Source organism: Malus domestica, chromosome 17, assembly GCF_042453785.1.
Source record: "Malus domestica chromosome 17, GDT2T_hap1".
Lineage (NCBI taxonomy): Eukaryota > Viridiplantae > Streptophyta > Magnoliopsida > Rosales > Rosaceae > Malus > Malus domestica.
Genome location: NC_091677.1, coordinates 5406110 through 5434077, shown reverse-complemented (window position 1 = coordinate 5434077; position 27968 = coordinate 5406110). Strand labels below are relative to the sequence as shown.

The following is a 27968-nucleotide window of genomic DNA, read 5'->3' as shown; positions in this document are numbered from 1 at the left end:
CTCTCTAGTGGAGCTTTCAATTGGTATTTTCATCTTCGACCTAATACTGTGGATTCCTTCGCTGAGCTAAGGAGACTTTTCGTGGCTCAACACATCTTCCAAGTTGATCGCGTACACTCTGCTGACGAGCTATACACTATTCGTCAAAAATCAAATGAGTGATTGCATGAATATGTCCGTCGCTTCTGCTATGAGTACTCTCGTTGTGCTGAGGCAGATGATAAAATAGCACTCAAGGCCTTCATGATAGGCATGCATGAATGCTTCTTCAAGTACATGATGAATGCTAACACTTGGAATACTTGCTCTGAGGTAATGATGCAAGCTTACAATCATGCATTTGTCAAGGTAAGGACATACCAAGGGAACCCCCATATGGTTAACCCTTATCAACAAGTGGGAAGTGGAAGTCAAGTTCTACCAAGTGAGGAGATTTTGGCCATTTAGACACCCATTGCATCATCTCCTGCCTCATTTAGCTACTCGTTTATACCAAGTGAGGATATTTTGGCCATTCAGACACCCATTGCATCCTCTCCTGCCTCATTTAGCTACTCGCTAAATGACCAAATGTATTCGTCTCTTGGTAAGGGGAAGGATTTTTACTCTCAACAAGCTTATTACAACAAGAGGGATAAAAGTTCATATCAAGACAACCAGGGGTGAACGTACCGTCGACTATTATGACTATAAGGCCAAGCCTCACTCTTTCAAAGTGGAGGACTAGGTATTGAAGGAAATGCTATTATAAAAAAGCATACACATTACAAATGTTTTGACCTTCAACCGCTTAAGATTTTTTGTCACACAAGCCATTCGACAAATATTTAAAGAAAAGAGAATTTAGACAACTTCTTCTGAGTCTTTTGCATTCCTAGCATTGGAACACTTGGTCTACACTGACTACCTCTATACTCCAACTCAGAGCTCCAACATGTGTACTCTGGCACAAAGTAAGTGATACTAAGTGAAACAACCAACATGGTTCACATATCGAAAGTATGGATTCCTTTATGCATAGCAAAACATTCATAAGCATCACTCATATCAATCAACATAAACATCATACATTCCAACACATTCATACATAAGCCAACTGTGCTTCGAAAGGGTTCAACATACTTTGTGTCATTCGACACTTGCTACAATGTGCCTCGACACCTTGCCCTTATTCTCACCAACTAGGTGATGAAGGAACTCACCATCGTGCCACCAACCAGGTGATGAAATGTACAACCCATACTTTAATAATATTTGGAAAATTGTCACTCTTATCACCAACCAGGTGAAAAAAGAGCTTACCTTCGTGCCATCAACCAGGTGATGAAATGTACAACCCGTACTCTAATATTATTTGGCAACTTGCCACTCTTATCACCAACCAGGTGAAGAAAGAACTCATCTTCATGCCACCAACCAAGTGATGAAATGTACAACCCGTACTCTAATATTATTTGGCAACTTGCCATTCTTATTACCAACCAGGTGAAGAAGGAACTCATCATCGTGCCACTAACCAGGTGATGAAATGTACAACCCGTACTCTAATAATATTTGGCAACTTGCCACTCTTATCACCAACCAGGTGAAGAAGGAACTTACCTTCGTGCCACCAACCAGGTGATGAAATGTACAACCTGTACTCTAATATTATTTGGTAACTTGCCATTCTTATCACCAACCAACCAGTTGATGAAATGTACAACCTGTACTCTAATAATATTTGGCAACTTGCCACTCTTATCACCAACCAGGTGAAAAAAGAGCTTACCTTCGTGCCATCAACCAGGTGATGAAATGTACAACCCGTACTCTAATATTATTTGGCAACTTGCCACTCTTATCACCAACCAGGTGAAGAAAGAACTCATCTTCATGCCACCAACCAAGTGATGAAATGTACAACCCGTACTCTAATATTATTTGGCAACTTGCCATTCTTATTACCAACCAGGTGAAGAAGGAACTCATCATCGTGCCACTAACCAGGTGATGAAATGTACAACCCGTACTCTAATAATATTTGGCAACTTGCCACTCTTATCACCAACCAGGTGAAGAAGGAACTTACCTTCGTGCCACCAACCAGGTGATGAAATGTACAACCTGTACTCTAATATTATTTGGTAACTTGCCATTCTTATCACCAACCAACCAGTTGATGAAATGTACAACCTGTACTCTAATAATATTTGGCAACTTGCCACTCTTATCACCAACCAGGTGAAGAAATAACTTACCTTCATGCCACTAACTAGGTGATGAAATGTTCAATTCGTACTCTAATATTATTTGGCAACTTGCCACTCTTATCACCAACCAGGTGAATAAGGAACTCATCTTCATGCCACCAACCAGGTGATGAAATGTACAACCCGTACTCTAATATTATTTGGCAACTTGCCACTCTTATCTCCAACCAGGTGAAGAATGAACTCATTTTCGTGCCACCAACCAAATGATGAAATGTACAACCCGTACTCTAATATTATTTGGCAACTTGCTATTCTTATCACCAACTAGGTGAAGAAGGAACTCATCTTCGTGCCACCAACCAGGTGATGAAAGGTGATGAATGAACTCACCTTCGTACCACCAACCAAGTGATGAAAGCAACTCACCATTCATTCCACCAACTAGAAGACGAGTGGTACAACTTGTACATGTTAACTCTTAGCATTCACAAATAATCAAAAACCCTCAAGCTTTACAACTTAACTAGGGGAGCACTTATGCTCAACAAGAGTTATAGTCACCAACAAAGACTTATTGCAAACCAACAATGGCTTCAATGCATGGTATACGAAGATCAAGCTCTTCAGCCCTCTTGCATATGCTTCAGACATTTTTCCTCTGTAACAATGCAAATACTACAACTCGTAGAAAGCTTCACACACTGTTGATCAAGACTGTTCAAAGCAAATTCAATTTATATAGTTCATCCAAAACTTTGACTACTACAAGGTGTGGCTTGCATCACAATCTCTTGCTCAATAGTGTGGAAGAAAAATTTGTATATGTTGTCTCTCCCATATTTTCAAATTTCTAGTTTTCCCAAAAAAAAAAAGGAAATTGAGAAATTCAACAACTTCAACAAATGGGGGGCAACTACAATTCTCAAAAGCTTCACACACTCTTGATCAAGATAGTGTGAAACAAAATCAATTTATAGTGCCAACAAAGCTTCATCAAGGGAGTTCAACCCACAATTCTTAAAAGCCTTACACACTCTTGATTAAGATAGTGTGAAGCAAAATCAATTTATGGTGTCAACAAAGCTTCAACCTTCAAAGCTTTACCTACAAAACTTCAACCACAAATCTTCACCTATAAAGCTTCAACCTCAAAACTTCACCACAAAGTTTCACCTACAAAATTTCAACCTCAAAGCTTTACCTACAAAGCTTCAACATCAAACAAAGCTTCATCAATGGAGAGCAACCATAATTCTCAAAAGCTTCACACACTCTTAATCAAGATAGTGTGAAGCAAAATCAATTTATGGTACCAACAAAGCTTCATCAAAGGAGTTCAACCCACAATTCTCAAAAGCCTCACACACTATTGATCAAGATAGTGTGAAGCAAAATCAATTCATGGTACCCAACAAAACTTCAACCTCAAAGCTTCACCTACAAAGTTTCACGTACCAAGTTTCACTACAAAGCTTTAACATCAAAGCTTCACCTACAAAGCTTCAACCCTTAAAACTTCAACATCAAAAATTCTCCTACAAAGCTTCAACAAATGGATTACAAATGCCAAAAACTTTACACACTCTTGATCAAGATAATGTGAAGCAAAATCAATTCATGGTACCCAACAAAGCTTCAATCTTAAAGTTTCACCTACAAAGCTTCACCACAAAACTTCACCAACAAAAGCTTCAACAAATGGAGGGCAACTACAAATGCCAAAAGTTTCACACACTCTTGATCAAGATAGTGTGAAGCAAAATCAATTCATGATACCCCACAAAGCTTCAACCTCAAAGCTTCACCTACAAAGCTTCACCAACAAAAGCTTCAACAAATGGAGGGCAACTACAAATGCCAAAAGCTTCACACACTCTTAATCGAGATAGTATGAAGCAAAATCAATTCATGGTACCTAAAAAAAAAAAGGGAAATCTTTTTTAAAATTCGAAAATTCAAAAATTCAAAAAAAAAAAGGCATAGGCATCCCCTTCTTTAGGTCTAACAACTTTCATAACAAATATATATGAATGAGGAGTTTTGGGCTACCACTTAGAGAATAAAATGATGAAGTTTTGTTATTTTGGAAACTTGGCTACTAGCAAGACACTTCCTTCGTCAACTTCCTCGACCGGAGACTTGGGAGACTCTTACCATATACTGCTACACCTCGGTACTTGGAAGTTTCATGACTACTCAGTGATTTGGATCTTTCAAGTCTCCAATCGAGAAGTTTTCCTCACTCGGGAAATCAAGGGAGCATTATTTCAACCTAAATGCTTCACCCCTATAAAAGAAAGGGCAACAAGGCTGCTTGTTCAAAAACTGAAGAAACATCGCTCTCTGAATCTCGAGAGCCAGATCTTTCTAGATAAAATTTGTCAACACTACCCACATACAACATCAGCTTTTCGGGTACCATGGGTAGCTTTCTCAAAGATCCCTGACCAAGTTATGGTGTGTGAATTTTGCAGTTCCAGCTACCCTACTATTACCCACACGGGTAAATGAACAACACAACTACTGGCTAATTGGCAAATCTCTAGATGTGTCGACCTTCATCTTTCGTGGCAAAGCATACTCACAAGAATGCCTAATTTTTCCTTATATCCAAGAACACACCTTCAACAGATTTACTTGTTAAAAAATTGAAGAGGTAATGCTCTCCGAATTTTGAAAGCTAGATCTTCAACATTTCTTCTTGTTTGAAATTTGAAGAGGCACCACTCTCCGAACTTCAAGAGCCAGATTTCCGTGGATAAAACTTGTCTGCAATCTTCACACGCAACATCAACTTTCCGGATACCACATACCACTTTTTCAAAATGCTTTGATAAAGTTAAAACACGTGAAGCTTGCAGCTCCCACTACATTGTTATGACTGAGAAGGGTAAAGGAATAGCATTACTACTTGATGTTAGGGAAATTCCTATATATGTCGACCTCCATCCTCCACAGCCAAGCAGACCTGCAAAAAATGCTTAACTATTCCTCACATCCGAGAGGGCACTCCTAACGAAGTCTCTCGAAATACTCAGCTTCCTTTCTCCCGATAATACCTATGCAAACAAGCCACACTAGAGCAAGAGTATTTCATATCATCATGGTTAAAAGCACGAGTATCCCATATCATGCTTTTTCCCTGTCTTTTCCTTTGCCCTTGCTCTTACCTGCAGGACAAAGAGAAAGAACGCAATCAGTCGGAACCTAAAATCAAACTTCCGATCTGGAACTGATTGCCCATAATCTTTGCATGGTTGCTTGCCTAACATTGCTCTCGAGTACGCATCATCAACTGTTGTCAAGGTCGCAAATTCTTTCGGCAAATACCTCATATCAGTTGATACAATATTGGCTCTTTACACTAAAGCTGCCAAGCATGAATGAGTCGCTGATGAGTAGTGATCTGAAGAACCATTTAAATGGAAATGTTGCGCACCACTTCTGTGACACAAAAGATTAAAGCAGAAGGTTCAATGATGACCTGGAACAGATCACTACAACACGATGCCCTTCCTAGAGAACCGCACAATCCAAACGGATAAGTCTAAGTCAAATCCAAGCCCGGCATCGCTGCCCTATCTGAAGAGCTCGAGAAGGTTCAACAACCTTTCGCTGACACCATTGCCAAAGAGCAAAGCCTCGCCATACCACATCCATTACTTTGTCAACAGCAAAAGTATCCCATATCATCAAGGTCGAACAAACTTTTGATTTGATGGACTTGTTTTGACTCTCAAATTCTTGAGTCGACCTTATACTCTGGAGGACACCAGAAAACCCTCCAGCCTAGTTTAAGAATAAGCTAATGGAAAGTTACTTTTTCAAAAGCAAAAGTATCTCATATCATCTCTTCTCCGTGTCCTTTTCTTTGTCCTTGTTGATGTCTACAGAACAAGGAGAATGAGAACAATCAGCCGAAACACGAGATCAAACTTTTGATCTGAGATTGACCGCTTAGAACTTTGATTGCTTACTTTGTTTGTCACCTCTTTCGATAGAACTCCTCGCTCAGAGACTTGGGGGACTCATACTATAGGGTTTGTATCGCGCTTGACCAAGCCCGAAACTACAAATAAGCTTCAAGTGAAATTGATACATTACCTTATGCATCTCCATCGGTTAAAGATACCACTCCTGGATGGAGGAAAAGTACTTCCAGAGAAGATGTCACATCTACCTATGAGACAGATAAGGCAAGTGAAAACGATACCACACTTCGGTACTTAGAAGTTTCATGATTACTCAGTGGCTTGGATCTTGCAAGTCCCCAACCAAGGAGTTTTCCTCAATCGAGAACTTAGGGGAGCACTGTTTGTACCATACTTCACCAATCTCAAAACTACTGAGCACCGATCAACATTATACCGTCAAGGATCCACAAGAGTTTCCCTCCAACCAAGAGGCTAATTACAGCGCGACACATGTCGACATCAGAGGCCAATCATAGCGCGACATGTGTCAACATCAGAGGCCAATCACAGCACGACACGTGTCAAAGTCAGAACAAAGCTAGAGACTATCTTCTATAAAAGAAGATCATTCTTTCACAATATTTCCTAATGTCATTTGTACTAAATCATTTACTAGAGCTCATTAAAGGAGATTTTGAACCTATGTACTTGGGTAAACCCTTCACAATTAATGAGAACTCCTCTACTCCGTGGACGTAGCCAATCTAGGTAAACCACGTACATCTTGTGTTTGCTTCCCTGTCTCTGTCCATTTACATACTTATCCACACTAGTGACTAGAGCAGTCTAGCAAAGATCACAAACTTGACACTTTCTATTATACCAAAGTCCTCAGTGATTTTATGCATCAACAATCATCAATAATTAATAATCTAAATAATCTAAATTACCCATTTATTTATTTCAAAAGGAGTTACATAACCCAAGAATACTTAGAAAATATTATATTACCTTTACTAGTAACAGTTAAAAATATTGTCTGTAAACTATTACTTTAATTATTGGAATGGTACAAAGACTTAAAAAATTAAAATACATAAATATATGATGAATGTACCTATAACGGTATTTAATTGTCAAAAAAAAGAAGAAAATTATGACAATTTTTTTTTAATTTTCAAGTTGTTAAAAAACATGTAGACGGGTGAAAAAGCGGTAATGGTAAGAAAAAAAAAAGATAAACAGGTTAAAAGGGTAAATGGGTAAACGGGTATTAAACGGTTACAGTTAAATAGGTATGTGGTTATGGGTATGGTTAACCGTTTATAAATGGTTATGGGTATGGGTATAACCATTTAGGTAATTACCCAACGGGTGAACGATTATGCGAGTATGAGCATAAACGGTTATGGATAAACAGTTATGGCAGATGAGTGGGGTGCTAGGGATGAGCATAAATAGTTAGTCATCTGCCATAATCGTTGCACATCCCTACCACCACACCCATCTCTTCCTTCCCTTCTCCTTTTTCTATCTCCTTCTACCTTCCTATTTTTCGTTCTAATCCTCCCTTAGGTCGGGGAAGGGCACTATAAATATATCGTCGGCCACCTCTGCACTTTGATCGGAGGTTGCAGACAACAGATTTGAAGGTTGGAGTTCAAGCTGATCATCCTCAAGCTCCATTACGAGGTAAGAATGGAAGAGGAGAAAATTAAGAGTAGGAATGGAAAACAATAAGTATAGGAAGTGAGAGAAATAATGGGGTGTCACTGGTGTAGTTATCGCCATCAATGGAGGGATTGTTGTCTGGCCGTGAGTTCATGGCAGTAGGATGATTGGTGTTGTCAGTTCTTGGCAAAGGGAGGGTGGTTTGTTCGAAATTCTCTCTGACTTTTAGGGTAAGTTAGGAATTGTATTGACAAAATAAGTTAGCTGGCATTTTTTTGTTATGTTTCACGCCTTTATTTGCTGGGAACACCAGCTCAGCTAGGATACCGGGTACCCTAAAAAGTTTCTCCAATATCAGGAGGTGGGGTATAGGGTGATTTTTGTGTCTATAGCTGGAGAGATTTTTCAGTGTGATCGTTACATGAGGTGGTACACCACGTGTTCCTATATAAATGATGGGATATGTGTGTTAAAAAGTTAATAATTTAAAAATTAAAATTTTTCACCACTTACATAAAAACATGTGATGTATCATCCGTATTTCCGTCACAACTAAAAATTTCTCCTATGATAGTTGGAAACATGTGCTCTGGGTTTCAGACCACAGATATTCTCGCCTATGAGACCATCATAGTCTCAGACCATGACTTTCCTTTGCCCTAAAAGTTGTTTTTTGTTGCTAAATTTATGTTTAGTGCGTGTAGACGCGGCGCGCGGCATGTAAAAGCAAATAGCACCTATAAGGATGGCATGGCTAATGGCTTTGACAAGAGGGTCTCTTGGCACTTCGTCTAATGGGGGACATATGTGAGGCTTATTTTTCAACATCCCTTTTAGTAAACAAATCTGCACTAGACATAAGAGATTGTGAATCGTAAGTGCATATTGTAGGAATAATTATGAACCATCAATGCATGTTGTATGAGGTTTTGAAAGACGTGTGAGATTTAATTTTACACTCTTTTTTTTTGTATAAAAAAATATGCTAATTTTCTGCATCTACGAGTGATTGTGAATTGTTTATGAACTTTGGTAGTGGCTAAACGGGGGGCAAAATAGCCTAATATTCTCTAGGAAAAAATTCTTCATTATTCATATGGATATATACTAAGGATATTCCAGGTCAAAACTATAGTTTGTATTCAAAACACTGGCATGGACAACTCCATGGTCATATCAATATCAAACCAGGGTGTACTTTGTACCTTTGGAAACACAACCTTGCCACTTCTTTTGCGGCTAGGCATGTACATTGATCATATTTGCATCACCTTCCATTTATATCGTCAATTATTTTGGTCTCGGAAACAAACCAATGGTAGTCAAATGCACCATTTGGAATGATCTCAAGACATAGCAGAGGGGACCCTTACACAAATGGTATATAAAAATATGATTTCACTTCACATTACTTTTTTTTTGGTTTATTGTTGGAACATAATCATTCTTCAAAGCCTTCCATGCTTTAGAGTTTTATTCTCTGTCTTGCATCCTCTCTCTTATTGATTTTGATGTTAAAATATTCATGTACATGTTTTCAATTTATTTGTTAATGCATGTTTTTTTTTTATTATTATGAAAGTTACTAATGTATGATGCATTAACAAATAAACTACAAACATGTACATGAATGTATTGCATGTGGTCCAATTTTCTAGTGGATAGAGTATTAGGTTTTTACTCATGCGTCCCAGGTTAGAAACTTCTCCTCCCTTAAATTATTGTAATAGTTTTGAACTTCCACCCTCCCCTTAATAATAATACATTTTTTTTCCGAAAAAAAAAATGTACATGAATATATTCATATCATTTCCATTTTTTAATTCTTTGAGTTTTTTTTAATTATATATGTGAGTATATATTCACTTAGTATTAGTCTACTGGTTAGAGTTAGTATATTATAAATAGCATGATTGTTATTCAATTGAGAACAAGTTAGTCACGATGTAACCTCTTGGAGTTTTGTAACCATTTCGGCATTCTTGTTTGTTAAATAAAATTCTTATTATTTTGTAGTCTTGTTTGTCGTGCACTCTGATATTCAACTTGGCATCGAAGCAAGTTTAATCCTTTGTGGTTTAATCTACTTTTGTTTTGTTTGTATCAGTTTGTCTATCTTCGTTGTTTGTTTTGTCCAATTTCGTTTCGTAAAACTTTCTTCGTTTTCTGGTTTGGGTTACCCTATGTTTGTTGTTCATAAAAAATTTAAAAATAAATATGCTAGTCTGAAGTCGGAGCCGTGCCTAGCCGCTAGAGCCACTACACCTCTGTCTCGCACCGCCATCACGCTAGAGCCTTGATATCGTCGTTTGCCTGATTTGGACTCGCTAGCCCAACCCGCAGCCTAGAGAACTCAAATCTGACGAACACAAATTCTGTTTGCTACTTACTGCCCGATCGAACTTGCGTGACTCCTCTGCTTGAACTGTTATTGTCTTCAAGTTAGAGACTGCAACCCAGTGGTGCATGCCGTTGTATCTGATGAGAGAGTTGTGAATGATTTAACGGAGGAAGTTCTGAAGTTGGTGATCTGCGATTAAAGAAGATTGGTACATTGACAAGTGATGTGTTTTAAGCGTATTCAGAATGATGGGGCCATTTTTTTTTTTTGTCAAACGATAGATTTATTAGATTAGATGTTAGATTAGGGAGTCAGTGGGGTTCGAATCCGCACCGTGGTGCAAGAACAACACTCGTCTCCACCATTGTGGTAAAGGCCATTTACCTTGATGAGAATGTGTTTGAATTGTTGGGAAAAAAAAAAGATAAAATTAGTGGTGCTTGTTAGGCCATTTGAGGCCCACACGGTTAAGTTTTGTAGGAGTTTGCTTGCCAAGCACTCGACCACTTGAGTGATAGTTTTTGTTACTCTTGGTTTGTTGTTGTAATTGGAATATGGAAATCTCGTTAGTTTAGTGACAAGGAACACTCGTATGCTTTCTCTCCATACTCTCAACGCCAGTATGAATTAATTCGCCAATCAAGTCAAGTCCAGTTCGCAGTCCGCCTAACGGAGCCAATCAACATCTGCTTGTTTGCAAACTCGTGTCATATACCGCCATGAGTTTGACGCCGGGGAGGGGGGGGAGGGCGTGTTGGGAAATATTAGTATTTAAGTTTACTTTAATGTTTAGTTTTCTGGGCTTAGCTCATTAGCGTTAGGGTTTCGGTTTCTTACCTTTTAGGGTTAGGGTTATTTATTATAAATAGCATACTTGTTATTCAATTGAGAACAAGTTAGTCATAATGTAGTCTCTTGGAGTTTTGTAGCCGTTTCGGCATTCTTATTTGCTTAATAAAAATCTTATTATTTTGTAATCTTGTTTGTTGCACTCTGATAGTCAACTATAAGTGAGAGATCTTAGGTTCAACGCATGTGGAAGACAAATTCGATACCAATTTATAGTTAGTTTATTGTGTAGCTTAGTCTTAATCATTCACCACTTAGTACAAATATGTCATTACATTAATATACATACATATAGACATGCCCACGTCAAACTTCAACGATTCGAATCATCTATTTTTTAAGTTGCACCTCTTAGATCATCCTTGCAAAATATTAGCCAAAATCATAAATATTTAAGACATCTAATTAAGTTCAAAGAAATTGACGAATACTTTTGTTCTATAAGAAACAATGAAATTTCATTGTGATAATTAAATAGATAAATGGTTCGGATTGAATTGAATTTTTGTTAGTATGATCCATGAATAGAGACTTATAAAATAGACGATTTGGATCGTTAAAGTTTGATTTAAAGTAGGTCCCACAACTAATCCCCATTTTTTTCTTTCAAAAAAATGGAGATTCCTTCCCTTAAAGTGCTTGTACATGCGCACACACACGCACATATGGTTACAGTTTTTTTTTTCTTAAGAAGAAGATGATATATTTACAGTTTGACCAAACAAAATATACAGCTTCAATTCCCTTAATAAGCTAAAATGTTTTTTAAATAAAAAAAAAAGGAGCAATTATTAAATAAAGAAAGTTGTTATTGACACTCTAAGATATCATCATGCACTCTTCTATGTATAATTTTTCTCTTATGTTTTCTTAAAGCAAAAGTGCATGCTTACATTTTAGAGTGCTAAGAATACTTCCACCGATTGGTGAACTGTCAAGGCAAAAGGCCTATTCAAGCTCCAGCAGGTCAGGCAAGTTCAAAGAGCTGCCTGGAGGTATGTGACGCAAGGCTGGCATTATGCTACCATGATAGTTCTTGTATGGATAAAAAATTACTGGAGCAATTACTATTCAACGTGAATAATTACTACCTTTGTTTTTTCTTGCCCTTTGCCATGGGTACCTGTACAAATAACAACTACCTTCGAGAAATAACGAACGACGATTTAAAGAAAACCAAATAAACCCACAAAAAGAAATGAATATTTAGCCCAAACATCTTAAACTAAATGATGTAGTTGTTGATAATTGAATTATTACTTAAATATGCATTATCGTGCTTATTACATCATCATTTAGCTTGCAAATTTAGTTTAAATTTTTAATTAGTCTAGCATTATCCTTTGACAAAACAAGAGCCCAAATTTGCTGCTCACCTAAATCATTCCTGACGTTTACATCATAAGATTTTGGCATTTATGACATCTCAGATTTTGTTACTAATGCAAAATCTTGAATTTGTTGCTTGTGTTTGACATTTGCCCTACAATCACTGAGAAAACGTGTAAAGTTTGATAATTACATAGATCCTATTTGTCAATACTTTTGGGGGCTTGTGTAGAGAAAGGTTTTCAGGTAGTGCGCAGCTTCAAATGGATTCAAAAAACTTTGGTGGATATGATAAATGGGATTATACAAGCCAACGTTGTCATTGAAGGTAATCTCTTGGATATTTAACGTATAAAATAACAACCGAGGTTGGTCGAGTTCATTTTTGCTCTCCAAGTTTGTAATAGGGCAGCACATCGAATGGAGAGTCTTCATACCTGAGATAGCTTTGAACCGGAGTGGTTGTTCAATACTCTTGCTTCTGATGTAAATGTTTTTCTCCGAATTTAATAATATTTCACTTTCAATGAAAAAAAAATGTGAATTAAAGTGTTAATGTGTTTTAAACACAAAAATGTTAGTGGGAAACAACCCAAAATCCAAATTGTGTCCAATGATTCGTGTTCAGAGAAAATTTATTATCACTGATTGTATAGATTCATGCATCTATCATCACTTTTGTCACTTTGCTTGAAACTTATAGTTACTATTTTCAACTTTGTAACCTTTCCTTTGTGTACAATCCACCGTGAGAGAGAGAAATCAAATTTAGAACCTCCGCGCAAAGTTAAATGCTCCTTAACTAACTAAGCTGCAAGCCCTTTGCAGTAGTTAGACTTTCTTTTTTTGTTCATGAGTCATGCATGATTGAGACTTTTAATATTCAAACTGAGATTTACAAGCATAAATCTTGTCCAGCTCTTCTAAGAAAGACAACATCAAACAAAGCAAGGACAGAACTTAAGCATAAAAAAGTTGGAAATTTCTCAAAATCTTGATCTAAAATCCTAATCCCCAGTTGGGTTCTCTGCATTTTATCCCACATTCATAGAAAGCTGAGTCACAGATTTAAAGGTTCAGTTCTAAAAGAGAGTCATGAACATGCCTGAGGCTCATATATTCTTCTAGTTTGAGGAATATGCGCTGGAATGTAATGTTTTCCCTACACAAGATAGAATTTATGTAGATACTCAAAAGTGTTTTAGATTTTACATTAATTCTCGTTGCTTGTAAAAAAATGAGATCATCTGTATTTTGCACTAAAAGTCGGCAGTTTTATTTAATTAGAAACAATTATAAAGTGAAAAATAAAGATAATATTTTTTTACAGACCAATAGACCAACCTCATTTTATAATATTTTTCCTCCTTAAATGGAAGCTTCATGCCACAGATTTTTGAGTCCTCAAAATCTACCATTTGTTCAACTTTAATCCAATTTAAAATCCAGGAAAGTTGTCTTCTTTCTTGTTTATTTAGAGTATTACTAGTTATAGTTTTCTTCAGTATGATACATTTTGTTCTAGCATTCTCATAGGCAGCTCTTTATTCTCTCTCTCTCTCTCTCTCTCTCTCTCTCTCTCTCGTTCGTTTTGCAATGGAGCCCCTCAGAAATTTTTATGGCACAGAAGGATGCAGCAGCAGTGAATCAGGATGGACAACATACATTGCCTCTCCCATGCAAGAAGATGAGCCCGAATGCAGCAATATTGAAGACGTCGGTTACGAAAACCATCATCACATCGCATATCTCACCAGAAAAAAAGTTGGCAAAGATGACAATGAGAGTGATGATTCAATGGCTTCTGATGCTTCTTCTGGCCCAAGTCATCATCATGATCTCGTGCCTTCGCGCAGTAAAGACAGTAAAGGCACCGCTCGTTCCAAACGCGATAACAACAAGCAATCTAGGCACAAGAGCACAAGCAAACCAGAGAAGAAAACTGGCGAAAAGAGTACCAAAAGGAAGTAATGAGAAATCAGCGCTAATGAACTTTGATCGTGTCGTCAAGTCCTGGCTCAAGGGGTACTGCAGATTATAGTTGTTAATTAAAACTATAAGCTTGCAAATGAAGAAGAAGATGTATATTTTTTCTTTATATGTAGAATACACAAATGGAAGGATATATATTTCTCTTTTCTTCCACGAAAATTCTTCGTTCCACCGTTCTTATTTAGATTTTTAATTTGTATCTCATTAGACATTTTTTTTCTGCATTTCTTTTAGGACATTCATCAGCTCGGACAAACATCCGTTGAAAGTGTAAAGGTTAAATTGTGTCACAACATATTCTTTCAATCTCGGAGTAATTAAGTTTCTGGCGGAAAAAGGCGGTATTTTGTAATGCAAGCATGAAATTATGGTGTGTTTGTCTCTCAAGTTTTCTCGACAATTATGCATTTTGTGTATGGAGTGTTTGTGCCGCTGTCTCATGTGGCTATGAAGCAAACAGTGTGAGCAATTTGCTGGAAAGAAGAAAGATCAGAAAGCATACATGTGGCTATCTGCAAAAAAAAGAAAATATTGATTCACTAGTTTTAAAAGCTTAGAAATTATTATGCAGAATGTGTGTTGTTAACAATTCGTGCTGGAAAGAAAAAGATCAACATAGAAAGACAAATGCCAACTATGAATGCTGAGGTTTTCTTTTTGTGACAGAAAAAAAATTGGTAGAGTTTTACAAAAAAAAATTTTAAAAATAAAAATTGGTCGAGTAGTTTCTGCAACAGGTGTGCAAATGCAACAGCAAAGCAAGTACCAAATATGGGCTGTACTTCCAACTCCAAAGAATATTCTGCCACTTATAAAAGCAAAATCTGTAATTTGTCATCAAATTTGCACGTTTTATCAATAATATATGCATTAATTCCCAAATATCGCGAGATGTGAGTAACTGTCAACTAGTTATATTGTATAGATCGACCGGCTACTCACATTCTGCAATCATCCATCAATATTTGTCCCGCATTGGAGAAATCTGCATGTTATCAGCAGTAGTTAGAACACATGCAAACATTTGTTTAGGAAAGTGAGAATTGAATTTAATAGAGAAACCATAGAACATGTCTTTTTGCCTTGCCTTTTGTCCTATTATTCTTTAAGTCAACATGAAGATCAGATAAGAAAATCACCTCTCACCAAGAGATTCTTGTTTTACTTTAGTATTTGGGGAGTCCTATACAAACAATATAAAATATAAATGTCTTGTAAGTGGATCATCCACTCGTTAAATTTCTCTAAATTCTTCGGTTCACATTCAGTCGATCCTTAAGTTACAAAATGTTGATTATACAACGATTTACTTTATTATTTTCAGTACTTGAATTCTTCAACTTACATTCAGTCAATCGTTAAATTATACAATGTAAACCATATATCAATATATTTTAGAATTTTCGATAATGAAATTCTTCAGCTCACATTCAGTCGGCTGTTAAGTTATACAATGTAATTCATACATCGATGTACTTTAAAAGTTTTGGTACTTGAGAATATGGTTTGGTACAACTAAAGTGAATATGAATACAAGTTTTGACAGGTGGAATACAATTTTTTTAGCTGAGAGTCAACAGAGGTAGAGCATGGGAGGAAAAATAGTTCATGATTGACAACCAATTTAGGCTTTTCCTGGACCCAATTTTCACAGCTGTGATGCCTCACCAGATTTGGTTTATTTAAAGGGAATTTAGCACATGGAAACCACATTATTCAGATTTATGGGACACATTTGACACCCCAAAAGCAAAGTAAATATTTGAGGAATATTTGGCACATACAAAGACAAAAAAGTCAATAATTGCAAGAAAAAAGCACAAAAATATCTAATTAGAGCTGCTGAAATTGAGATAAATATAAAAATTTTGAGTTCCCCTGAATTGAATAGAATTACATCTTTCAAAGTTAGAAAGGGGTTGTGGGCGTGGACAGATCTGCCAAAAGCACGAGCATAACAAAGCACCCTTCAAAGTCTTAAAAAATAAACTGATAAAACTTATTTGGGATAAATTTTTTCACTGAAAAAGAGTTGGCAGAAGCTCCGCCCAGCGTAAAATCGTCAGCAGAAATTATTCAGATGGAGTGTTCTCTGCTTGAGTTGAATGTGCCACAGAAATTGGACTTAAATCTTTGACTGTTTGGCGATTTTGAACCATTCAGTATGGAAAGCACCTTCCATGTCAGTTCTTTCGTATGTGTGAGCACCGAAGTAGTCACGCTGAGCTTGGACCAAGTTAGCGGGCAGGCTTTCCCTTCTGTAGGAGTCGAAATAAGCAAGACTAGCTGACATACCAGGGGTGCTGATGCCTGAGTTGATTGCAAGGCATACCACCCTTCTCCAGGCAGACTGCCTCTCAACGATCTCTTTCGAGAACTCTGGGTCCACAAGAAGGTTTGCAAGATCAGCATTCCTGTCATATGCCTTCTTAATTCTGTCTAGGAACACCGCACGAATGATGCAACCTCCCTTCCAGATCCTGGCCAATTCGCCCAACTTCAAGTCCCATCCCTGCTCAATACTCTTTGCACGGATCAAATTCATCCCTTGTGCATAACTGCATATCTTTGATGCATAAAGTGCTTGCCTCACATCATCGATCAACTTTGCCTTATCCACCTCTGGGGTGTTCAAGCTATCCTCAAAGCCGGCTGATTTGAACACTTTAGCTGCTTTAACCCTCTCGTCCTTTAACCCACTGAGGAACCTTGCATCCAATGAAGATTCAATTGTTGGAGCAGCAACTGATAGTTCAGCAGCTTGCTGTACGGTCCATTTACCAGTACCCTTCATGCCAGTCTTGTCCAAAACCTTGTCGACCAAATATCCATCTCCCTTGTCATCCTTGATTCCAAATATATCAGCAGTGATTTCAATCAGGAAACTGAGAAGTTCACCTTTGTTCCACTCTGAGAAAACTTTTTGGAGTTCCTCATTTGACAACTTTCCTACTGATTTCAGTACATCATAAGCCTCCGCTATCAGCTGCATATCGCCGTATTCAATCCCATTATGAATCATCTTGACAAAGTTACCAGACCCACCTTTGCCAATGTAAGTCACACAAGGACCACTGTCCGGAACTTGAGCTGACACCTTAAGAAGAATGTCTTCAATGTACTTATAGGCCTCAAAGGAACCTCCAGGCATCATAGAAGGCCCGTATCGAGCACCCTCCTCACCACCTGAAACTCCCATTCCAAGGTAAAGAAGACCTAGTTCAGCCATGGCTTTCTCCCTCCTCTCAGTATTCTCATACCACTCATTACCACCATCAATGATGCAGTCACCTTTCTCCAGGTAGACGGAGAGGGTCTTTATGGTCTGGTCAACGGGCGCCCCAGCCTTGACAAGCATGATCACGACACGGGGTTTCTGGATTGACTTAACAAAAGATTCGGGATCATGGAATCCATAAAGGGGAAGGTTTCCTTCCTTTTTAGCTCGCTCAACGGTCTCATCAACTTTGGAGGTAGTTCTATTGTATACCGAAATGGGGAAGCCTTTCTCTGCAATGTTGAGAGCCAAATTTTGGCCCATGACAGCCAAACCGGCAAGGCCTATTCTTGTAGGTTTTGGTGTTGCAGCCATCTTTTTGCCTGTTTGACATTTGGATTTGTTAGCGAGAGCGTCAATTTTATATCCATATAATGGCAAAATACGAAGTACAGATCTGAGAGACCTTAGTCACGAAAAACAAAATGTCAGGATGCTTTGATGAAATCCAACAAACTTCAATTGCTCAAATTACAAAACAATAGATCATAAATTAATTTCACAGCTAATCACATATTCCAATGCCTACATACTAATTGCAGCATTGTATATCATTGATAAGATTAAAAATTATGTATATGACTCTCAGATGTATTAAACAAAAATAACAAATCTAATGAACAATGATACTCCCATAAGAACTTACTAAGCCGGTAAGCCCTGCATACTAATTTCGTATTGTAGAACATAGACGAGATTAAACATTAAGTATCTGATCCTCAGATGAATAACACTAAACTAACAAATCTAACGAACACAGGTGTTAGCCCAGTTTGAATCACTATGCCCTCACTTTTACAGTCCAATTGTTCCGATCGACTCAATGGACAAACAAACAAACAAACAAAAGAAACTAAACCTTCATTGCCTCACTAAGCCCTCACTTTTACAGTCCAATTGTTCTCTGAAGCTAACCAAATTAAACCAGACCCACTTACTCTTTACTTATCTAAAACAAAATTCAATCATATTAATATAAAAATCATAAACTCCACAACCCATCAACCAAATGACTGGATGAACTAAAAAGCATGATCTAATCAATCTGAAAAATTCCAAGAATCCACAGATCAGTGCAAAACGAAAATCATCGTCAAGATTATGAGCAACCGAATAACACTAACAAAGGAAACACAGATCAAAAATCCCAAATCATGGCAACCAATCAAGTTTTAGAAAAAAGCTACGATTTTTAACCGCGGTCAGTCAAATAATTTAATGGCTGTAATTGCATTCAGTAAAGTACAGCAGTGAAAGGGAACGTTTTGATCAAAACCCAGAAAGCAAAAGGATCCGAACCTGAAACTGAAAGTGTTCTTCTGTAAGGAGAGAAGGGGGATTGAAAATCTGAGGAAATCGAGCGAACCCAAGAAATCAAAGATCTGGGGTAGGCGGAAAGTGATGAGCTTTTATATTAAGAAAAGATTTTCGATGGTAGTTAGGGAATATTGTAGCGGGTCAAGATTGGCCACTGGCTCGGTTGGTGAGGTGGACACGCCGTCGTTGAAGGTGGGTTAGGTGTGGAGATATGGCAACTCCATCCAGCGTAACACCAGTTGACAGGCGCCAATTCAATTTACTCTGACCTGTATTAATATAACTTCGTTCAACTATTGTTAAGCGGTACACAAGAGACGAGAGTCGAACTTAAAATTTCGAATGCACAGTCAAATAAAGTTAACCAATTTAGCTATAAGCTCCTATAAAAGTTTTCATTGATTTAAAAGAATTCTTTATGATTTGTGTTTTTTTTTCCCGACGAACAATGCATTTTTCATTCTCTTAATAAAAAGTCGTAACAAGATTTATGTAAAGAAATGCCTACCTCTATGCTCCTCATACTCTTGTCTCGAGAGGCGAGCATTGCATGCATATTCTTGAAAAAATGATAATCACACAATATTTTTTTATATTTACATTATTTTGTTTAATCTTGTATTTTGTTTTTATTTAATTTATATAATTCGACGATAGAAATAACAGAAAGTTTGTATGAGAAGAAAAATGATGCGTGTAGGAAACATGTGTTCTCATTAGGCTAAGTCAAGATTCAAGGGTTAAATTCCCTCCAACATTAACTAAAACAAAGAAAGGAAAAGACAACTCCATTTTTAACTCAATTAACTTATTTAATTTTTAAATATGATAAGAATCTGAAACGGATCTAGGAAAGCATATGCATCTGACATGGACATTGTTTTTTTTTTTTTTTTTTTTTTTTTGAACAGCAGACATGGACATTGTTTGGATGGGCACTTTTGCTAATTAAATTACCAACCCAATTGCAAATATACGCATTCTTCACACACATTAGCCATCTCAACATGATGTCACCAATTGCAAAGCATCCACATCACCACAAATACCCGTTTTGCATAACCCGCCAGTTGTATTTACTTAATACATTCATAATCGGATCCTCTTCGGATCCTTTAAAACTAAGCCCACTAATCAATGAATATGGACCGTTGAAATTTGATCTAACAATTACAAACAGAGACCCCTAAAAGTTATAATAATTATAACCGTTTGATCAAATTTCAACAGGGCAGATTCATTGATTAGTGAGCTCAGTTTTGATGGATCCAGAGGATCCTGTTCCAATACATTCACCATTTAAGGAGATTGCGGATCCGTTTGCATCACAACAATGTGAATTCTTATCAGTCAATCACAATCACAGGAATTCACTATGGTACATTCCATTGGAGGCAGATTGTCTGCCCTCCTGTTATAATGCCCTTCCAATCCCCTTCTATTTGTGCGGTCACGGTTAAACCACATCAACATTTTATATTAATTTTTTAATAGAGATAATAAGACAAAAAGCAATAAGAATATAAAATGTTGACGTGGCTTAATCGTGACCGTACAAATAGGAAGAGATGGAAATGGCACCATAACAGAAGGACAGACAATCTGCCTCCCATTCCATTTTACTTTATACATTCACCAAGAAAGCATGTCATAATGGACCATTAAAGGCTTTTTAGGCAAAATTGTCTATTGGATTATCATAACTCTTCAATTTAATCTCTTAAATTTAAAATCAATAGAAGTAATCCCTAAAATAGAAGTAATCCCTAAAATTGTTCACCATCAATCATTTTGTTACTTTTGTGATAAATCTTTGTTAAATTGAAGAAACCACATGTTCAAGGGGCAGATTGATTTAACAAAATTACTCTCAATTTAACAGAGATTTCTCACAAAAAAACTAAAACAATCGAAGGTGGACAAACTCAGAAATCACTTATATCGATTTTAAATTTCAAGGATCAAAGTGAGATGTTATGGCAATATGATGACCATTTTAGATTAAAAAGCTGACTTTTAAATGGTGAATGTATATGTATCGTAGCTATGTCCTACAAATAAGACCTTCCAACCAAATATGATAAATGAATAATGATTGGGAATTGTTATTCGCACTCCAAATTCCTCACTCTACTCTCCAAATTTTCTACATTCAAAAAGAAAAATACGCTTGTGAAGAGTATAGCATGCAATTTTTGAAGTACTAATAGCACTTCCCTAATGATTATGTAATAACATTGGCAAGGAATACTAAGAACATTCATAAACAACAAACGGCATAGATTATGTACCTTTACTGCATTCTACTCGACTTCCTGTCGATATAAAGTGAGAGATAAGTCTTTCGATAGAGAGAATTTAGGGTAGGATCAGATTCATTTGACGAATGCTGTAGGTTTCAAGTAGTCTGAATCTATGAATTACATATTATGCAAAGTGGAAAAGAATTGCTACGTATACATTCCCAATCTGGCTGTTTACAACCCATGCTTCACATGAATAACAGATACAACATTAAGGCAAGCATAACAGACAGCTTTTCCCAGAAACAAAAAAGACCAAGACATAATTTCTCACCGAGCTTTGCTCTGAGGTTGAGATTAATGAAGGAATCCAACACTTGTGAGAATTAGTAAGCAGTGACAGACGATAGCTGTGACTCGCTGATGAACTTGGAGTGGAGCTGCGAAGATGGTTTTTCTTATCTATAAGCCAAAATTGCACATCTGAACAAATTCCATATCATTGTCCAAATAATAAGTCCAGAGTTTCTTGTATTGGTTCATAGCAACGTCCAACCAAGGTTTCATGTTTCCGTTGTAATGAATGACCGCAGCTTTTCTAATCTCGTCCATGCTAATACTGGGATTGTACCCCAGCCCAAGCACATGCCATGATTTGTCCAACGACTTTGTTGTCGAGTAGAAGGTAATCAGCCCCGGCGGAAGAGTCCCCAGTTTCCACAGAGTGCGGTCCTCATTCTGCAAAATTCATGGACAAGAATTATTCACAATTGTATGATTGTATTCAACACTCAACTAGTAACAACACAATTGTGCTTCAACTATATATGGCGCCATTTGGGTAGTAATTTCCAAGTGAAAATTATAAATTGGGTTGTGTAAATAAAAGTTACAACTTCGAAAATGCTAACCCGAATGGCACTTGATCTTCCCTCACACAAGGAATTTAAAAACAAGAAAACACTTACCAAGTTCTGCCAGTAATGGTACTGCTCAGTGCTTTTCTCCTGCCTCCAAGCATCAAGATCAAATATATTCATCCCGTAGGCCCAAGCACATGCCCTCGGATTGAACCTTTCCCTGATCAGAGGGTGTGAAAAATTCAGATACTGTGCGTACCGATGGAAGGACCCAAAGCAGGTCTCAACAGCTCCATTCACCTTCCCATCCAAATCGATCTTCCATAATCCTGTCAAGTCCTTTTGAACCACAACATCATCATCCAAAAAGAGAATTTTGTGCAGTTTGGGATACATCTCTGGCAAATAAAACCGAAGGTGATTCAACATTGACAAGTACTTGGGGTTTCTATATTTCATGTTTTGTGTATCCTTGGTAGCATTCTCTGCCCGATTCTCAAAGTAGAACTTCTGCAACTTTGCTGACTCAAGTTGCCTCAAGACTGGCACATATGAAGAGTTCAAGAAAGTAAAATCTTCTACTGCCTTCACCTCAACATATGCACCCCGTTCCACAGGCCTCATCTTAAACCATACCTTCATCGGTGCAAGATTCATCCTATCTGTAACTACATGGAAGACATGTCTCCACGGTTCATTGGAATTATTCACCACAGATCGTACCACAACTGAGACAGCGATGATATTATCTGAAAAAATTGCATAATGGTACAAACTTGGGTCCTCAAATTCGGGGCTTGGTTCCTCTTCCTTGTACTTCTCCGGATGTGAAATTCTTTCCTCAACAAGCCTCATGGCCAAACAATGCAAACTTTTTGGTATCGATTTTGCAGCAATCGAGCTTGCAAATGCCCCATTCTTCTTTGCCTTTATAAGCAACTCATTAACAGCAAAAATGGTATCCTTCAACTTCTGAATCTTGAGCTGATTATCATAATTCTCCTTTGACTCCCCAATCATTAGCCGAGCAAATTTGATCTTATCCTTCACCTCCTTCTCGAAATGCCTCAAAACATCCTCATCCAAAGGACCGTCTGATTCAAACAACGCGGTCCTGTAACCCGGCTTCATTTGAAGATCAGAGAAATTCGACGCCAAATCATCAAACATTCTCATTTGCCTAGATATCTCCAGCTTAAGCTTCCTGGCGTAAGCCGCGTAAGCATTCACCAGAGTAACATGATCATTGGCTTGCTTATATATCAAATCTAATCTTGTTTTCAAAGGATCAGAATTTAAAGCTAAAAACGTCCTACGCATGTACGCGTTTCCAGTCGTTGGAAGTGCCTGCAATCAATTAGACCTCAAGATTAAAACTTCAATCCTATCTGATTGAAAAAAAAATTAACATCTGGGTTTTACTTTAGTCAAAGTTTTTTACATGGGTTTTTTTTTTTTTTTTACTTTTTACTTAATTTGGGGGGTTTTTTTTTTCCAATCTGAGATTTGTTCAAATGTGAAAATTAGAAATTAGAATGTGGGTTGTAATTAATCAGTGAAATTGACATCTGGGTTTTGCTAAAGCTTCGAAATTTCAATCTAAATCTCGATTAATTACAAAATTAAATGATAGAAAACGGATTGAGGAAGAGAGGGCAATACATACAGAGTCGTGGTGTGGAGTCGAAGGATTTGTGGTGAGGATAACAGAGAGCGTGGCTATGAAGAGCAGAGAGAACATAGCCGAGACAAAGATCCGATACGAGAAGAAGCTCCGGAGGCTGAACCCGCCAAAACCCGACCCGCCTCCGCCACGGCTGCCTCGCACGGCCACCGCCATTGCAGCAACCAAGCTCCGATCAGAGCGCTCTCGACCTCAAAACAGAGAATGATCGAATGGTGTTTTGATTATAGCAGCGGCAGCAAAAGAGTTCAAGTTCTGTCTCTCAGCTGATTGGAAAGTAGAATGAGGAGAGAGAGAGAGAGAGGGAGAGAGAGAGAGAGAGAGGGTGATTGGAAGGTGTGAGTGTGTGAGATCTCAGCTGGGTGTGAAGAAGAAGACCATGTGTGAGAGCGTGGACGAGATCAAACTTCCGAGTGAGGAGAGATCTAATTTTCGTGTCGGTGTTTTCATTTTTATTTAATACTTCAAAAATCTTATTTTATATTGTATTTTTATTTTTAATTAAAGAAAATTTGAAATGTTAAATAAGATTTTTAGAATGTTAATAACAATTTTTTAATAAAAAATATTAATATAATAATAGGTGTTGGATGTGGGGTGGGCCATAGACCATGTAATAAGAGAGTTTATAATGGAAAGAGATCTTCCCTGGATTCCTTTCATCAAATTCACCAAGACCACAAATCTGAATCTTTGAAATTTGATCTAACAGTTACAAATAGGAGTCCACTTTAAAAGTTAAAATAACTTTAACCGTTAAATTAAATTTTAAATACTCGAATTTATGATCTTGGTAAATTTAGTGGAAGGAATAATTACTTGTTTACAAGGAGTACAAGATGAGGACAGTAAATGTTTGACTTTTTGTCAAGCCATGAAAATCTAATACTTTAGCAAATTAGCACTAAGTTAAAAAGATTTATGGGATAAGCCTAACCCAACAATTTAAATCTCAATTGAGGTTTAGAAAATATCTCATGGTTGACTATAGACTCAATTTTGAAATCTAGATTGAGAAAATTGGGGTAGGTAAAAATCAACTTCGAATTCGTTCGAGCTATAACCCTATTCAGGATAAGGTTCAAAAGTAAAATGCTTAAAACTAAGTAAAAAAAATTCGAAACGCCACTTTCCAGCATCGATTGTGTCAATAAAAAGTAGAGTACAAATTGTTTCAAAATTGTAAGACAAAGCCCATCAATTTTCTAATACAAGTCCAAAAGCCCAATATTGCTTTGTGTTTATGTTGTCCGGGCCCAACCCAAACAAATGGATTATCATTGATCAACCTCCCACCAAACCTTGCAGTGAATAACTGAAATTTGGAAATGGAATTCAGACTTGGCCGTTAGAGATAATATGCCGGGCCTCAGCCTCTCTCTTCCCGCTCCCGCCAAACTCCCTCCACCTCCTCCTCTCAGTCCGAAAGCCACCAACTTTGAGCTTCTCAACAACCGTCTGATCAACCAAATTAATGTCGGCCATCTCCGCAAAGCAATCACCACCCTTGATCTCCTGGCGCAGCGCGGGATCCACCCCGACCTCCCCACCTACTCACTCCTCATCAAGTCCTGCATCCGGTCCCGGAACTTCGACCTGGCCAAGCTCGTCCACGACCGGTTGGCTCACTCCCAGCTCGAACCCGACCAGGTACTTCTGAACTCCTTGATTAGCTTGTATTCGAAATCTGGGGACTGGAAGAAGGCGAATTCGATCTTCGAAAACATGGGCAGTGAGAGAAATTTGGTTTCTTGGAGCGCCATGGTGTCTTGTTTTGCGAACAATGATATGGGATTCGAAGCGATCTCGACGTTTCTTGATATGCTCGAACATGGGTTTTACCCGAATGAGTATTGCTTTGCATCTGTGATTCGGGCGTGTTCGAATGCCCGGAATATTGGGATTGGGAAGGTAATTTTTGGGTCGGTGATCAAAGGTGGGTATCTTGGGTCTGATGTGTGTGTTGGGTGTTCATTGATCGATATGTTTGCGAAGGGTGGTGGAGATTTGGGTGAAGCGTATAAGGTGTTTGAGGAAATGCCTGAGACGGATGCGGTGACGTGGACTTTGATGATTACTAGGTTTGCACAGATGGGTTTCCCCAGAGAGGCTATTGGTTTGTATGTGGATATGTTGTTGAGTGGGTTCATGCCCGACCAGTTTGCACTAAGTGGTGTTATATCGGCGTGTACAAAGTTGGAATCACTTTCACTGGGGCAGCAATTGCATTCGTGGGTTATACGGTCTGGATTGGCTTTAGGTCATTGTGTCGGGTGTTGTTTGGTGGACATGTATGCCAAGTGTGCAGCTGATGGATCGATGAATGATGCGAGGAAGGTATTTGATCGGATGCCAAACCATAATGTTATGTCATGGACTGCAATTATCAATGGATATGTGCAGAGCGGAAAGGGTGATGAGGAAGCCATCAAACTCTTTGTTGAAATGATGTCAGGTCATGTTCCACCAAATCATTTCACATTTTCTAGCATTCTGAAGGCTTGTGCAAATCTTTCGGATCTGTGTAAGGGTGAACAAATTCACTCCCTGGCAGTGAAATCAGGTCTTGCTTCCGTTAACTGTGTAGGAAATTCGCTTATCACCATGTACTCAAAGTCTGGCCAGGTGGAAGATGCCCGCAAATCTTTTGATGTTCTGTATGAGAAAAATTTGATATCTTATAACACAATCGTTGATGCATATGCCAAGCATTTAGATGCAGAAGAAGCCTTTGGACTTTTTCATGAAATTCAGGATACAGGATATGGGGCTAGTGCTTTCACATTTTCTAGTCTCTTGAGTGGAGCTGCAAGCATTTGTGCTGCTGGTAAGGGCGAACAAATCCATGCCCGGATAATAAAGTCAGGACTTGAGTCAAACCAAATCATTTGTAACGCTTTGGTTTCCATGTATTCTAGGTGTGGAAACATAGATGCTGCTTTTCTAGTTTTCAATGAGATGGAAGATTGGAATGTTATATCATGGACTTCAATGATCACGGGTTTTGCAAAACATGGATATGCAGCTGCAGCGGTGGAAATGTTCAACAAAATGCTTGAGGCCGGAATAAAACCTAATGGGATCACATATATTGCTGTTTTGTCAGCTTGCAGCCATGCGGGTTTGGTTGATGAGGGTTGGAAACACTTCAAGGAAATGCAGAAAAAACATGGTGTTGTCCCAAGAATGGAACATTACGCATGCATGGTTGATTTATTAGGCCGCTCAGGATCCCTTGTAGAAGCCCTCGAGTTTATCAACTCAATGCCTTTTACAGCTGATGAACTCATCTGGCGGACATTTCTTGGAGCCTGCCGAGTGCATGGTAACATAGAGCTTGGTAAACATGCAGCAAAGATGATTATCGAGCAGAACCCACGTGATTCGGCAGCATATAGTTTACTATCGAATTTGTATGCTTCCACTGGTCGGTGGGAAGAAGTGGCAAAAGTAAGAAAATATATGAAAGAGAAGTATTTGATCAAAGAAGTAGGTTCTAGCTGGATAGAGGTGAAAAATAAGATCCACAAGTTTCATGTTGGGGATACTTCACACCCGAAGGCAAAGGAGATTTATGATGAACTGGATCAATTGGGCTCAAAGATAAAGAAACTGGGCTATGTCCCGAATACAGATTTTGTACTTCATGATGTGGAAGAGGAACAAAAAGGATTTTACTTGTTTCAACACAGTGAGAAAATAGCAGTGGCGTTTGGTCTTATTAGCACATCGAAATCAAAACCTATTAGAGTATTTAAGAATCTCCGTGTTTGTGGAGACTGCCACACTGCGATTAAGTATATTTCGGAAGCCACTGGGAGAGAAATAGTAGTAAGAGATTCAAATCGGTTTCATCATTTCAAGGACGGGAGATGCTCTTGCAACGAATACTGGTGATATTGTTACATAAATTCAAACTGTAAATGATAGAATAATCTCCTAGCAGGATGTATGTATTTTCCAATGAATCTAATTTACGGTTTCCAATCTTTCATTTCACATCCTCTGCTTTGTCTTTGAGAATGTTTAAGATTTTTCTGTAGAGGTGGATCAAAAGGAGCTTCGTTTCATCATAGTGCCTACACTAGCAGGCGGATTCGTAAGTTTCTTATTCAAATTTTTGAGGCCCCAGTTCCTTGTTTTTCTAATTGTACACTGTACAGTTCATATCTGCACATTGTATTACTATTGATGTATACTGCTTTCTGATTGCTTTAAATAAAATTGCATGATTTCGCGTCTTATTTTTTTACATTTGATGTATTTGATGTAAAATATAATTTTGGAAAGAGTATC

The 27968-nt window shown here is 37.9% G+C and overlaps 4 protein-coding genes across 5 annotated transcripts; 2 read left to right on the top strand and 2 right to left on the bottom strand.

The window, feature by feature from the left end:
- Positions 1-13895: 13895 nt before the first annotated feature.
- LOC103404874 (protein SOB FIVE-LIKE 3-like) lies at positions 13896-14270 on the top strand. Its single transcript, XM_008343840.2, has one exon. It carries the CDS (start codon positions 13896-13898, stop codon positions 14268-14270), a length of 375 nt encoding a protein of 124 aa, XP_008342062.1.
- A 1847-nt stretch (positions 14271-16117) lies between these two features.
- LOC103404670 (6-phosphogluconate dehydrogenase, decarboxylating 2) lies at positions 16118-19425 on the bottom strand. Of its 2 annotated transcripts, XM_070817219.1 has the most exons (3): positions 19394-19425; positions 18868-19154; positions 16118-17891 (listed from the first exon to the last, which is right to left on the bottom strand). In XM_070817219.1, exon 3 carries the CDS (start codon positions 17881-17883, stop codon positions 16417-16419), a length of 1467 nt encoding a protein of 488 aa, XP_070673320.1. In that variant the 5' UTR covers positions 17884-17891; positions 18868-19154; positions 19394-19425; the 3' UTR covers positions 16118-16416. The 2 variants fall into 2 exon arrangements, with proteins under 2 accessions (XP_070673320.1, XP_008341826.1); XM_008343604.4 differs by lacking the exon at positions 19394-19425 and having other exon boundaries at positions 18868-19348.
- Positions 19426-21233: 1808 nt separating this feature from the next.
- On the bottom strand, positions 21234-24126 carry LOC103404669 (probable galacturonosyltransferase 9). Its single transcript, XM_008343603.4, has 3 exons — positions 23655-24126; positions 22097-23335; positions 21234-21866 (listed from the first exon to the last, which is right to left on the bottom strand). The coding sequence occupies exons 1-3, from the start codon at positions 23826-23828 to the stop codon at positions 21591-21593; spliced, it is 1689 nt and encodes a 562-aa protein (XP_008341825.3). The 5' UTR covers positions 23829-24126; the 3' UTR covers positions 21234-21590.
- An 835-nt stretch (positions 24127-24961) lies between these two features.
- LOC103404668 (pentatricopeptide repeat-containing protein At3g49170, chloroplastic) lies at positions 24962-27671 on the top strand. Its single transcript, XM_008343602.4, has one exon. The coding sequence runs from the start codon at positions 25032-25034 to the stop codon at positions 27567-27569; it is 2538 nt and encodes an 845-aa protein (XP_008341824.3). The 5' UTR covers positions 24962-25031; the 3' UTR covers positions 27570-27671.
- Positions 27672-27968: the final 297 nt, after the last annotated feature.